We start from the raw sequence: 14,818 nt of genomic DNA, 5'->3' as shown, positions 1-14,818 counted from the left end.
TTTGGGTTGTACTGATAATGATAGACAGCAGGAGTCCAGAGACAGTTATTTAGAACTGCCAAGCATCTTGTGGGCAGTACGGTGGTTAGCACTGCTGCCTCACAGCGCCAGAGACTCGGGTTCAGTTCCCACTTCAGGCGACTGACTGTGTGGAGTTTGCACGTTCTCCCCGTGTCTGTGTAGGTTTCCTCCCACAGTCCAAAGATGTGCGGGTCAGGTGAATTGGCCATGCTAAATTGCCCGTAGTGTTAGGTAAGGGGTAAATGTAGGGGTCTGGGTGGGTTGCGCTTCGGCGGGTCGGTGTGCACTTGTTGGGCCGAAGGGCCTGTTTCCACACTGTAAGTAATCTAATGTAATCTAATCTAATCTTCCAACTGGCCTCTGACAACTGCACATTGTTCAGTGAGTGCATCATAACAACATAGTGATGGGCCAACGTACCCTTAATCATGAATGCAGTCAGAGTGATCCTTCTATGTGCTGAGTGAATCCAAATCCACCAACATAAAGAGGAGGGATGACTTCTGGCAGGAACTTTAAATGGTTGGGGAGAGGGGGTGCACAGGGCAGGGGATATAATAGTTCCAGGCAGAAGGATGGGGTTCAGTGTTGGGGCTGATATTGGGAAGATACAGCGTGGTTCAGAAATGTCGGTGGATTTTGAGCAGGATCAAATGGCATGTGGGATGAGGTTGGATGTGTGACAGCAGGATAAATACCTGAGGGGGGGGGGGGTCAGTCAGAGGGACCCGGGGGGGGGGGGGGGGGAACAGCAGGATAAATACCTGAGGAGGGGGTCAGAGTGACCTTGGGGGGGGAACAGTCAGAAAAATACCTGAGGGGGGGGGTCAGTCAGAGTGACCCTGGGGGTGAACAGCAGGGTAAATACCTGAGGGGGGGGGGTCAGAGTGACCTTGGGGGGGGAACAGTCAGAAAAATACCTGAGGGGGGGGGTCAGTCAGAGGGACCCGGGGGGGGGGGAACAGCAGGATAAATACCTGAGGGGGGGGTCAGTCAGAGTGACCCTGGGGGTGAACAGCAGGGTAAATACCTGAGGGGGGGGTCAGTCAGAGGGACCCGGGGGGGGGGAACAGCAGGATAAATACCTGAGGGGGGGGGTCAGTCAGAGGGACCCGGGGGGGGGAACAGCAGGATAAATACCTGAGGGGGGGGGTCAGTCAGAGGGACCCGGGGGGGGGAACAGTCAGAAAAATACCTGAGGGGGGGGTCAGTCAGAGTTACCCTGGGGGTGAACAGCAGGGTAAATACCTGAGGAGGGGAGGTCAGTCAGAGTGACTCTGGAGGTGAACAGTAGGATAAATACCTGAAGAGCGGGGTCAGTCAGAGTTAATGTGGAGCTGAATGTACAAGTGGAGCTCTGGAGGTGACATTACAATTTAAAAAGTTGTGTTACCCCTTGGCTTCTCAGGAACCTAGTTCTCAGACTGAGTGAATCGTGTCTGCAGGGAGACTAGGCGCTTAATTTTTATAGTTGTTGTCTGCTAAAAATAGAGTGGGGGTAAGAGTCCTGAGTTTGGTGACGAGTGTTTCAGTTAGTGCAGTCAGTTCCTGAATTGTTGTCTGTAGTTAATAAAGTTGAGTGGCATGAGAACTTTGCCCCACAGAATGCTCTTCCTGCAATGTGTGGGAAATCAGGGACATTACCAGTGTCTATGAAATATGCCGGAAATGTGTCCACCTGCAGATGGACTCACTATGGAGCATCCCTTACGCTGAGAGAATGTCATGAGTTGGTCACAACAACAGAAACAGCTGCATAGACAGAGAAGAGTTGGGTGATCATGAGGAAGGTAGTTAAGTGTTGACAGGCAGTGTCGGAGTCCCATGTTGACAGTTTTTACCTCAGACACTGAATTGCATCGCCTCACAATTGTAAACATTTCCCCTGACCTCTACTCTTTCAGATATTTGTTGCCCCTCACTCCAAAAAACAGTTGGAAACAAGTTATTTCTATTCACTGTTTCGGCTACGGTTAAATGCTCCTGTCACATCACCCTGTAATCTATGTTCTAGTCAAATAAAACACAATTTCTGATCTTTGCACAGTCATTTGTTTAGAATTAGAATTTTTTAGAATTAGGATTAGAATCCCTACAGTGTGCAAACAGGCCCTTCGGCCCAACAAGTCCACACTGACCCTCCAAAGAGTAACCCACCCAGACACATTCCCTGACATTTACCCCTGACTAATAACCTACACTATTGGGAATTTAGCATGGCCAATTCACCTGATCTGTGCATCTTTGGACTGTGGGAGGAAACCAGAGCACCCGGAGGAAACTCACGCAGACAGAGGGGGAATGTACAAACTCCACATAGACAGTCACCCGAGGCTGGAATCAAACCTGGGACCCTGGTGCTGTGAGGCAGCAGTGCTAACCACTGAGCCTCTTTGCCACTCCATGCCTCAGTAAATCTGTACTGAACTCTCTTTGCTGCTTTAATGCCCCTCCCATAGTTTGTAGTGCTCTACATCGTGCAGTGTCTTGACTGAGATCTGATAAAGGTTTTCTATTGGCTTGGCTTTAACAGGTTAGAGAAAGAGATTTGAAAGAAACATGCAAGAGGGGCTGAGAATTAATACAAATAAAGAGATGCAGTGAGAATAAATTCACCTGGTTGAGGACTACCCAATTTGGGTCAATCTGTGCATCACCCTCAGGATCCAGAACGACAGTCTGATAGGCTCGGAAATCAGTAAGAGTGACCTCCGCACTCTCAGGACAGACATCAAACTGGTCAAAGACAGCATCATTATCAAAGTCATTTTCACAAGCATCACCAATCCCGTTATCTAGATAAAGGACAAGCCACACATCAGAATGAAACAATGGCACTGACCTCATCTGACCCAGCTATCGGGAATCAACTCCCCCTCCTGCTCCAAAAATTCATGCATTCCACGAACCTCCATACCATCACTGAACCTCAACTCCACCTCTCAATTACACCCTCATCCTCAAACCTGAGCACTTTATGAAACATCCACCAGAAACTAACACCTTATGGTGAGAAAGTTGGTTTGGGACACAGTAGCATAGTAATAGAAGCAGGAGTAGGCCATTTTGCCCATCGAGTTTGCTCTACCATCCATTGAGATCTATCCATCGTCTCAGCTCCTCCTACCTGCATTATCCCCATAACCCTTAATTCCCTACCATGCAAAAACCCATCCAACTGTGTCTTGAATATATTTAATGAGGCTGCCTCTACTGCTTCCTTGGGCAGAAAGTTCCATCGATTCATTCCTCACGGGAAAAAAACAATTCCTCCTCATCTTTGTCCTAAATCTACTCTCCCCTAATCTTGAGGCCATGTCCCCTAGTTCTGGTTTCGCCAGCAGAAACAACTTGTCTGTCTATGTCTTATCTATCCCTTTCTTAATTTTATATGTTTCTATAAGATCCCCTCTCATTCATCTAAATTCTAGAGAGTACAGTCCCAGGAGACTCAACCTCCCCTCATAGGATAACCCCCTCATCTCCGGAATCAATCTAGTGAACTTCCTCTGCACCACTTCCAAAGCCAGTATATCCTCCTCCAAGTAAGGAGACCAGAATTGCACACAATACTCTGTGTGGCCTCACCAACACCTTGTACAATTGCAGCAGAACCTCTCTGCTCTTAAATTCAATCCTATGACAGTGAAAGCCAATATTCCGTTTGCCTTCCTGATTACCCATCGCACCTGCAAAGCAACTTTTAGCGATTCATGTACAAGCACTCCTAAGTCTTTCTGCACAATAGCATGCTGCAATCTTTCAACTTTTAACTAATGCTCTGGCCAATTATTTTTACTTACAAAGCGAATAACTTCACATTTACCAACATTGTATTCCATCTGCCAGAGCCTTGCCCACTCACTAACCTATCTAAATCTCTCTGCAGACCCTCCACTTCCTCTTGGAAAGTTTCCCTTTCCACTCAATTTAGTGTCATCAGCAAACTTGGATACGTTACACTCGGCCTCCTCTTCCAAATCAATTTTATACATATCATGAACAGTTGCAGGCCCAACACTGACCCCTGTGACACCCCACTCACCACTGATCTCCAAACAGAGAAACACCCATTTATCCCAGATCTCTGCTTTCTGTTGGTTAACCAGTTCCCTATCCATGCTAGTACATTCCCCACAGCCCCATGCATTCTTATCTTATGGATGAGTCTTTTATGCGGCACTTTATCGAACACCTTCTGGAAATCCAAGTATACAACATCCACCTGTGACCGTCCATCCACCGTGCTTGTTATGTCCTCAAAGAACTCCACTAAGTTTGTCAAACATGACCTTCCCTTCTTGAATCCATGCTGCATCTGCCGGACGGAACCCTTGCCATTCAGATGTCTCACTATTTCTTCTTTAATGATAGCCTCCAGCATTTCCCCTATTACAGATGTGAAGCTAACTGGCCGAGAGTTACCTGCCTTTTGCCTGCACACCCCATTTTAAACAGCAGTGTGACATCTGCTGTGTTCCAGTCCACTGGGACCTGCCTGGAGTCCAGTGAATTTTGGTAAATTACCACTAACACATCTACTGTAACTTCCTTCATTTCTTTGAGCACCCTGGAATGCATTCCATCGGGACCAGGGGACTTATCTACCTTGAGACCCTCCAGTTTGCTCAACACTACCCCTTTAGTGATAACAATTGAATTGAAGTCCTCACCTCCCATCATTTCTTTAACATCATTCTTTGGCATGTTAGATACACCTTCCAGCGTGAAGACTGATACAAAATACTTATTCAAGGTCTAGCCATTTCAGCATTACTCATCCTGCAAGGGACCTATGTCCACTTTAGCTACCCTTTTCTGTTTTATATTTTCATAAAAACCTTTTCTGCCTGTTTTTTTTTCTATTCTGTGCTATGTTGCATTCCTAATCTAGCTTTCCTTTCTTTATTACTTGCACCGTAGCTCTTTGTTGCTTTTAAACGTTTTCCCAACCTTCCCGTTTCCCATTACTCTTGGCTACTCTGTCAGCATGAGCTTTTAATCAGATGCCTCCCTTTATTTCTTTGGCTATCCAAGGCTGGCTCTTCCTACCCTTGCTATCTCTGTTTTTGACTCGATTATGCTTTCCTTGAGCACTGTGAAAATCTCTTTGAAAGTCCTCCACTGATCCTCATCCATTCCACCATATAACTTGTGTTCCTGGTCAAACTTAGCCAACTCCTTCCTCATCCCATTATAGTCTCCCGTGTTTAAGCATAACACCATGGTTTCAAACGATACTATCTCACTCTCCATTTGTATCTGAAATTTGACCATATTGTGATCACTCTTTCCGAGAGTCACTAACCATCAGAATCCTTCTGATTGGGGTTCACAATTAAGCGGCAGTTATCAGGACCCGATGGCCCATAGTCAGGAACCCCATCATTGTCATCATCATCATCACACTCATCGCCCAACCCGTCATTGTCAGAGTCCAACTGAGAGCTGTTAGGAGTTTCTGGACAATTGTCTTTGGAGTCCTGATGCCCATCGCCATCACTACAACCCAAACCCAACAAAAAATAGTCACCATTTCAACATAATATATGTCAACAGCTCACCACCTCTCTCTGTCTCTCACTCACACACACAGTCAATAACTCATCATTACACATACACACATGGCCAATATCTCACCATTACATACAGACACACGGTCAATACCACCCCCCCCCCCCCCGCCCACACACACACACAATATCTCTATAGAACCCTGTTAGACCACACTTGGAAAATTGTGTTCAGTTCTGGTCGCCTCATTATAGGAAGGATGTGGAAGCTTTAGAGAGGGTACAGAGGAGATTTACCAGGATGCTGTCTGGACTGGAGGGCATGTCTTATGAAGAAAGGTTGAGGGAGCTAGGGCTCATTGAAGCAAATAAGGACAAGATATAGATGTGCAAGATGGAAAGAGACTTAGACAGAGTGGATGGCCAGAGACTTTTTCCCAGGGCAGGAATATCTATCAGGAGGTTTAAGGTGATTGGAGGAAGGTTTAGGGGAGATGTCAGAGGTCGGTTCTTTACACAGAGAGTGGTGGGTGTGTGGAATGCACTGCCATCAGGGTAATAAAGTCAGATACATTAGGGACATTTAAGCAACTCTTGGATGGGCACATGACAAATAGTATAATGAAGGAAATGCAGATTAGTTTGATCTCAGAGTATGATAAGAGGTCAACACAACATTGAGGGCTGAAGAGCCTGTACTGTTCTATGTACTATCTCACCATTACATACACACAGACACAGACAATAATATCTTAGCATTACACAGACACACACACACACACACAGACACAGACATGGTCAATATCTCACATATACTCAATATCTCCATAACATACACAAACAATGATCACTATCTCACCATGACACACAATCACCAATAGAGAATTGGTTGTTTCCCCATTTTCTAGTTGGCATCCCATGACAATGGGCTTCCACAGGGGTCAATGCTGACATCGCAAATGTTTACAATAAATATTAATGACTTGGAGAAAGGAAGTGAATATACTATAGCCAAATTTGCAGACAACAGTAAAATAGGTGGCAACGCAAGTTCTAAGAGGGATAAAAATAATTTACAGAGCGATCATGGGAGATTATTAAGTGGGCAAGACATTGGAAAATGGAATATAATGTGAGAAAATGCAACGCTGTTATTGTGGAAGGGAGAACGAAAGAACGAGATATTATTTAAATGGATAAAAAAAACTGTAGAAAGCTGTAATACACAGGGATTTGGTGGTAACGTGCATGAAACACAGGAAGCCGTAACACAGGGGCAGCAGGTATTCAGGAAGGCAAATGGAATGTTGACCCTTATTTCAAGGGGGTTGGGGTATACAGGTAGGGAAGCCTAACTGTGACTGTACAAGGTGAGATCACATCTCGAGGACTGTGAGCTGTTTGATCTCCTTACTTAAGGAAAGATATTTCATCAGAGGTTATTCAGAGAAGGGTCTCTCGGACGATCCCTGTTACGGAAGGATTGTCTTATGAGCAAAGATTGGAACACTACTTGTTGGAGTTTAGAAGAATGAGAAGTGATCTCATTGAAAGATATCAGATTCTTAAGGGGCTTGACAGGGTCAATGCTGAGAGGGAGAGTCTAGGCTCAGAGGACACAGTCTCAGATTAAAGGGGTGCCAATTTAAGATTGAGATGAGAAGGAATTTCTTCTTCCAGTGGATTGAATATCTTTGGAAATCATTGCCGCAAAGAACTTTAGGAGCACAGTTTTTCAGTATATTTAAGGTGGAGGGCTTTTGCCCGAAACGTCTACTCTCCTGCTCCTCAGATGCTGCCTGACCTGCTGTGCTTTTCCAGCACCACACTCTCAACACACAAATAGCAGTCAACAACTCATAACATGCACACAAAATGGTCAATGTTCATCATGGTGAAAAAATAAGTCAACATTCATTATGACGTGATCAAAATGGACATGTATGCAAAAAACAAGGTATGGTCAGAGGAAACCAGATAATGATGGGAACAGAAATGGCCCCTGAATTGGAATTGCAGGAATGGTAGACAAAAGATAACAGAAAAACAATGCTCAGAAGAAGGAAGAATGGATCAGTGGAGGTGTACAAGGAACAGGAATCATGTCAGGATGGTGGTTGGAGTAGTGGAAGGATGAGAACAAGAGCAGACACTGGCAGGAAGCATGTGGGAGGTGGTGGAGGTGCAGAGGAAGATGTTAGGATGAATAGTCATTAGGCCAGAAACTTAAAAGGTATTAATCAGAAAACTTTCTCCCTCCTCAACTACTTCTGCTGCACGTGTACAGGGGCTGTAGATATTGGAGAAAATTTCCCAATGAGATGTTCATTTCATGTATGCAGCTTATTGCCCACATTAACCCCTGTGCAAGTGCATAATTGATAATCTTCTACCCAGGATTTTTGCTTCTGTTAGGTAAAGACTATCAGCAGCACGTTCCACAAAAACAGGCATTACAATTAGGCTTCATCCTGAACTCTTTGATGACACAGACCAACGGATTTTGCAGAATGGATGACGAGACAAATGATCAGAAGATTGTTACTAATACTATTGGTATCCCAGTCAAATTATCCAATGACAGAGATTGAAAATGGAAGTGTGTGTGTGTGTGTGTGTGTGTGTGTGTGTGTGTGTGCGCGCGCACTAGAGAGAGAGGTTTGTGAGTGAGTGAGGGAATGAGTGACAGAGAGAGAAAGACAGAGACCATAAGCTGGGAGTATGTGCAGTTTAAAAGACAGTGACATACCTGTCTTGATTATTATCACAAGCATCGCCAACAAGATCATCGTCTGCATCAGTCTATAGACAGAAAACAAAATTAGATGAATTAATTTAAAATGCAACTCACCCCTACCATTACAACAAACACATGAACTCCTAACTTCAAACGCAAGTCTCCCCTAACCTCACACCAAACGCAAGTCTCCCCTAACCTCACACCAAACGCAGGCCTCCCCGAACCTCACTCTAAATGCAGGCCTCCTGTAACTGCACTCCTAACACAGGCCTCCCCTCACTTCACACCAAACGCAGGCCTCCCCTAACCTCACTCTAAATGCAGGCCTCCCCCAAGCACATTCCTAATGCAGGCCTCCCCTAACCCCACTCCTAATGCAGGCCTCCTGTAACTGCACTCCTAACGCAGGCCTCCCCTCACTTCACACCAAACGCAGGCCTCTCCTAACCTCACTCTAAATGCAGGCCTCCCCCAAGCACATTCCTAATGCAGGCCTCCTGTAACTGCACTCCTAACGCAGGCCTCCCCTCACTTCACACTAAACACAGGCCCCTCCTAACCTCACACCAAACGCAGGCCTCCCCTAACCCCACTCCTAACGTAGGCCTCCCCAACCGCACTCCAAACGCAGGCCTCCCCTAACCTCACACCAAACGCAGGCCTCCCCTAACTGCACACCAAACGCAGGCCTCCCCTAACTGCACCCCAAACGCAGGCCTCCCCTAACCTCACACCAAACGCAGGCCTCCCCTAACTGCACCCCAAACGCAGGCCTCCCCTAACCTCACACCAAACACAGGCCTCCCCTAACTGCACACCAAACGCAGGCCTCCCCTAACTGCACCCCAAACACAGGCCTCCCCTAACTGCACCCCAAACGCAGGCCTCCCCTAACTGCACCCCAAACGCAGGCCTCCCCTAACTGCACCCCAAACGCAGGCCTCCCCTAACCGCACCCCAAACGCAGGCCTCCCCTAACCTCACACTAAACAAAAGTCTCCCCTAAGCTCTCAGCAAACACAATCCACATGACTTACACGAAGCACAATCCCCTCAAACAAAATATGTCATTAGCAGAGTTTATTTCCACGGACAATCCATGCACAGTCATCTATGAGCTTCACTGTCTAATTGTGACCTTGAAATCCACCTCCAGCATTTCGATCTGGGTCAATGGCTGACAATCAATAGCAGAACCACCATGAGATGGAATATTTCAACACAGCCTACAGATTAGGACAAGATTGTTCTCTGGCAGGTGAGTCGCTATCATCCCTCCAGATCGATATTTTGTTTAAGGGATGTATGCAACCAGGCTGTTACAGTAAACATTGATGACTTTAACCTACAAAAAGAGTTGATAAACCACATCAGCAGTAATACTGTGGTGGATGAATTCATGGAGTATGTACAAGATAGATTTTTAGACCAAAACATTGAGGAACCAACGAGGGAATAGAATTAGAATCTCTACAGTGTGGAAACAGGCCTTTGGCCCACCAAGTCCACACCGACCCTCTGAAGAGTAGCCACCAGACCCATTACCCTACACTTTCCCCTGACTAATGCATCTAACCTGAACACTATGGACAATTTAGCCTCGCCAATTCACCTGACCTGCACATCTTTGGATTGTGGGAGGAAACTACATCACCAGAAGGAAACGCACGCAGACACAGGGAGAATATGCAAACTCCACCCAGTCACCCCGGGGTGGAATGGAACCCAGGCCCCTGGCGCTATGAGGCAGCAGTGCTAACCACTGGGCCACCATGCCACCCAGATTTGGATTTGTGCAATGAGAACACATTAATTAACAATCTTTGTGGAGGCCTTTGAGGGAAATGTGATCTAACATGGGAGAATTCTTCACTTGAATAGAATGTGAAATAGGCCCGTCTGAAACTTGGTCTTCAATCTAAATAAAGGTAACTACAAAGAATGAAGGATGAGTTAGCTTCAATAAACTGAGTAATTTCATTGAAGAGCATGACAATGGTTCATATTTAAGGAACAAATGCATACATTGCAACAGCTATAGATTCCTTTCAGGTGGAAGAACATAACACGAAACCATGACTAACAAAAGAAATTAAGGTTAGTATTAGGTGCTGAGAGTTCGTATAAAGTTATCAGAAAATGTAGCAAGCTTGAGGGCAGGGAAACGTTTGAATTCAGCAAAGATGGACCAAATGATTGATTAAGAGGGGACAAAATAGAATTAGGAGTAAATTGAAAAGGACCATAAAAGCAGAGTGTATAAGCTTCTGTTAGCATATAAAAGAAAGAGGTCGGTGAAAGTAAATGTAGATCCCTTACAGTCTGAACTGGGAAAATTGATAATGGAGTTAAGGAAATGGCAAAAGCAATTAAACAACTACTTTAATTCACTCTACTGAGAAGTCACAAATAATTTCAATGAAGTACGAGGAAAACAAGGATCTATTTGGATGAAAGAATTGAAGGAACTTCCTAGCAGTGAAAAAAGGTCAGTGGGGAAATGACTGAGCCTGAAAATGGAGCAATTCGCAGAGCCTGAGAAGCCCATCGCCGTGTATTAAAGGAGCTGGCCGTGGAAATCATGGATGGGTTCGGTTGTCAGCTTCCAAATTCTGTAGATTCTGGAAAAGAATAGAGGTTAGAAATGCAACCCCTCACTGTTTAAAAAAGGAGGGAGAGAGAACATCAGGAATTCCAGAAGCCTAACATCAATTGTCGGGAAAATTCTCAAGCTTCCTACAAAGGATAGGATAAAATAATGTTTAGGAAATACCAATGGGATTATACAAAGTCAACATGGGTTCATGAAAGGCAAATGGTGTTTGACAAGCTTCCTGGAGATTTGCAAGGCTATAACGAATGGTAAATATAGAGAGAACCAGTGGGTGTCGTATGCTTGGATTTTCAGAAAGCTTTTGATAAAGTCCTACTTGAGAGGCTTCCATGTCAAATTAAAGTACATGGGATTGAGGGGAATATACTGTCATGGACTGAGAACAGGAAGCACAGGGTCAGAATAAATGGGTCTTTTTCAGCGTGGATGGTGGAAACACGTGTTGTACTACTGGGATAAGTGCTCCCCCCTAGCTACACACAATATTTATCCATCTGGATGAGGGAATGCAGTGTAATATTGCCAAGTTTGCAGATGACACTAAACTAGGTATGAGTGGCTTCAAGGTGACTTAGTCAGATTGAGTGAATGGGCAGATGTATGATAGAAGCAGTTTAATGTGGGTAAATGTGAAGTTAATGGCAGATTATTATTTAAATGGCGATATATTGGAAAAGGTTAATATACAAAGCGACCAGGATGTCCTTGTACATCAGTCACTGAAAGTAAGCATGCAGTTTTTCAGACTGACCAGTGGAGTGCAACAAGGATCGGTGCTGGGCCCTCTACTTTTTGTCATTTACATAAATGATTTGGATGTGAGCATAACAGGTACAGTTAGTAAGTTTGCAGATGACACCAAAATTGGAGGTGTAGTGGATAGCGAAGAGGGTTGCCTCAGATTACAACAGGATCTATACCAGATGGGCCAATGGGCTGAGAAGTGGCAGATGGAGTTTATTTAGATAAATGCAAGGTGCTGCATTTTGGGAAAGCAAATCTTAGCAGGACTTATATACTTAATGGTAAGGTCCTAGGGAGTGTTGCTGAACAAAGAGACCTTGGAGTGCAGGTTCATAGCTCCTTGAAAGTGGAATTGCAGGTAGGTAGGATAGTGAAGAAGGTGTTTGGTATGCTTTCCTTTATTGGTCAGAGTATTGAGTACAGGAGTTGGGAGGTCATGTTGCGTTGTAGAGGACATTGGTTAGGCCACTGTTGTGTGCAATTCTGGTCTCCTTCCTATTGGAAGGATGTTGTGAAACTTGAAAGGGTTCAGAAAAGATTTACAAGGATGCTGCCAGGGTTGGAGGATTTGAGATACAGGGAGAGGCTGAACAGGCTGGGGCTGTTTTCCCTGGAGCGTCGGAGGCTGAGGGTTGACCTGAGGGAGGTTTATAAAATCATGAGGGGCATGGATAGAATAAATAGACAAAGTCTCTTCCCTGGGATCGGGGAGTCCAGAACTAGAGGGCATAGGTTTAGGGTGAGAGGGGAAAGACATAAAACGGACCTAGGGGGCAACTTTTTCACGCAGAGGGTGGTACGTGTGTGGAATGGGCTGCCAGAGGAAGTGGTGGAGGCTGGTACAATTGCAGCATTTAAAAGGCACCTGAATGGGTATATGAATAGGAAGGGTTTAGAGGGATATGGGCCAACTGCTGGCAAATGGGACTAGATTGTGTTGAGATATCTGGTCGGCATGGACGAGTTGGACCAAAGGGTCTGTTTCCGTGCTGTACATCTCTCACTGTAGACTAGAGTAGACCAGCAAGAGGTGACTGGAATCACGCTGGAAAGTACAGACACCGATCACTGAGTAGAATCTGGATTCTGCTGCAGGTACTTTGTTGTTTACATTGAAGAGTAGAAGGAGTTGGACAGTACCTGTGTGGGATTACTCATCTCAGGACAGCTGTCACATGCATCTCCGACTCCATCTCCATCCCTGTCTGTCTGGAGAGGATTTGGAACCCCAGCACAATTGTCCAGAAGATTGGGAATACCTGGAAACAAAATAAAACCATAAGTAGAGAAGGTTTAGTGACAGTTTCCTGAAGGATTCAGGTCACAGAATCTCAGGTTTTATGCTTCGAGGTGACCTGTTGTGTGCGAGGTGTGGGGAGGTTGGGGAGGGGGGTGGTGGTGTGCAGGCGCACACCCATAGGGACCTTGAGAAAGAGGGTAGACTCTCTCAGAGCAATAGGAGGCAGAGGGCTGGGGATGGGTGGGGAATGTGTAGTACAGATACTTCGGGATGTATGGCAGAGGAATTAGCATGGGGAGGAAAAGGGAGGGTGGTTACAGTTGCATGGGTATTGGGGCAGAATTACCCGGCATTTGACAGTTAGGAATTCTTGGATTTTGGGACATTGCATTCTTGGGCTGGCGGCAGGGGTGAAGGTTGCACAGAGTTTCAGTGTGAAGGGGGAGTGGAGAGAGTGCTTGAGGGTTTGGAGAGGGAAGAATGCCCCTGGGCATTGGGATAAGGTTGGGGGACAGGGATGGGGAAGTAGTGCTTTAGGGCTTTGGTAGTGAGAGGGGCTCCGGTTTATTGGGCTTGAGGTGTAAAGCTTCCTGAGGTTTTGAGAAGTGGACTTTCCATGAACAAACATTTGGAGAAACGTAAAGGATCAGGCACGGCTGTGATATGGAAGGTGTAAAATACCGTCTCCATCAATGTCATTATCACAGGCATCTCCCTCTCCATTATTATCTGTGTCCTTTTGGCTGTTGTTGGGCACATTGGGACAATTGTCACACGCATCTCCAAATGAATCTGCGTCAGAGTTCTGCTGGTCCTTGTTATGGACCAGCCTGCAGTTATCCTGTGGAAGGAAAGGAGAGGGTTTACTTCAGACTCTTCCCTGGACAGAAGATCCTATGGCACTAAGAGGAGATAGAGTGTGTGTGTGTGTGTGTGTGTGTGTGTGTGTGTGTGTGTGTGTGGTGTGTCCTGGCTTACATGTATCCCCGACTTTAGTATCAAAGATAACAGATTGTGGTGAGGTTTGGGGGAGCAGTTTCCACTTTATTGAGGATCATTGCTGTGTACTCTGACATTCAGGGGCCTTTTAAACAATTGCAAATTTCTGATAATCATCCACTGCCTCCAATCCACAACGTGACGTCCTCAGGATTGTACACACGATCAAGAGCTGCACATGAGATTGTTGCCCTTCTCAAAGAATTCAAACAGGTTTGCCAGTCCCATTTTCATTTATGGTTTCACTGCAGGTTTTTTATAACTAATGTCTCTATGAGACTATTGTGTAGAAGGAGCTAGAAGACAAAGTAGCAGGGCTCTCGTGGTGCACTGATCGTGTCCCTGCCTGTATATCAGGTGGTCTGGGTTTAAGTCCCACCTGCCCCAGAGGTGTAGAATCACATTTCCGAGCACATTGATTGAAGTCAATAACTGAGCAGTGAATCTGTCTCAGAGATATTGGCAGAGCATTATAGAGTAGTCAAGCTTCAGTCAGTCTAAGACTGAGTGGTTCATTAACTCACGTCTGCAAAGAAAGTTGTCTCATTCATTGGCTTGGAACTAAACTGACATTTGCAACATGAGGAAAGCACTGAAAAAAATCCTTATGACAATGTAAACTTCGCAACTTTAATATTTTTGTGGATTTAAAGAATCACCAATAACTCTTTCAGGAATGAACGGTTTCTCGAGATTAGAGGGACAAAGAGAAACTGCTCTTAAGGAATTAAAAACAATTTGCAAATTAACCATCTCTGGAAAGGAGTTGAACAACACAAACAAGCAGCATCCTGGGAGAGAGGAAATAATAATTGCTTGAAAATTTTCTACTTTGTGACAAATAGACAATTAAGTCTGCCTGTGGAAGTAACGCTTTGGAGTAAAGGGGCTAATTGCAGGAAAAGCTGTGTTATAGACAGGCAGCTAACCCCAAATGTAATAAGAAA

The 14,818-nt window shown here is 45.3% G+C and overlaps 1 protein-coding gene across 1 annotated transcript in view; it reads right to left on the bottom strand.

Annotated features, from left to right (window-relative positions):
- The window catches only part of thbs3a (thrombospondin 3a), a 74,271-nt gene that overhangs the window by 10,682 nt on the left and 48,771 nt on the right, over positions 1 to 14,818 (bottom strand). The window contains exons 14-18 of the mRNA XM_060820781.1: positions 13,554 to 13,713; positions 12,773 to 12,891; positions 8,284 to 8,336; positions 5,330 to 5,523; positions 2,638 to 2,816 (exon numbers count right to left, since the gene is read on the bottom strand). Coding sequence (XP_060676764.1) covers positions 2,638 to 2,816; positions 5,330 to 5,523; positions 8,284 to 8,336; positions 12,773 to 12,891; positions 13,554 to 13,713 — 705 coding nt within the window. The remainder of the gene's footprint in view (positions 1 to 2,637; positions 2,817 to 5,329; positions 5,524 to 8,283; positions 8,337 to 12,772; positions 12,892 to 13,553; positions 13,714 to 14,818) is intronic.

The sequence above is a fragment of the Hemiscyllium ocellatum genome, chromosome 50 (assembly GCF_020745735.1).
Source record: "Hemiscyllium ocellatum isolate sHemOce1 chromosome 50, sHemOce1.pat.X.cur, whole genome shotgun sequence".
Lineage (NCBI taxonomy): Eukaryota > Metazoa > Chordata > Chondrichthyes > Orectolobiformes > Hemiscylliidae > Hemiscyllium > Hemiscyllium ocellatum.
This window is presented reverse-complemented; position numbering and strand designations above follow the sequence as displayed.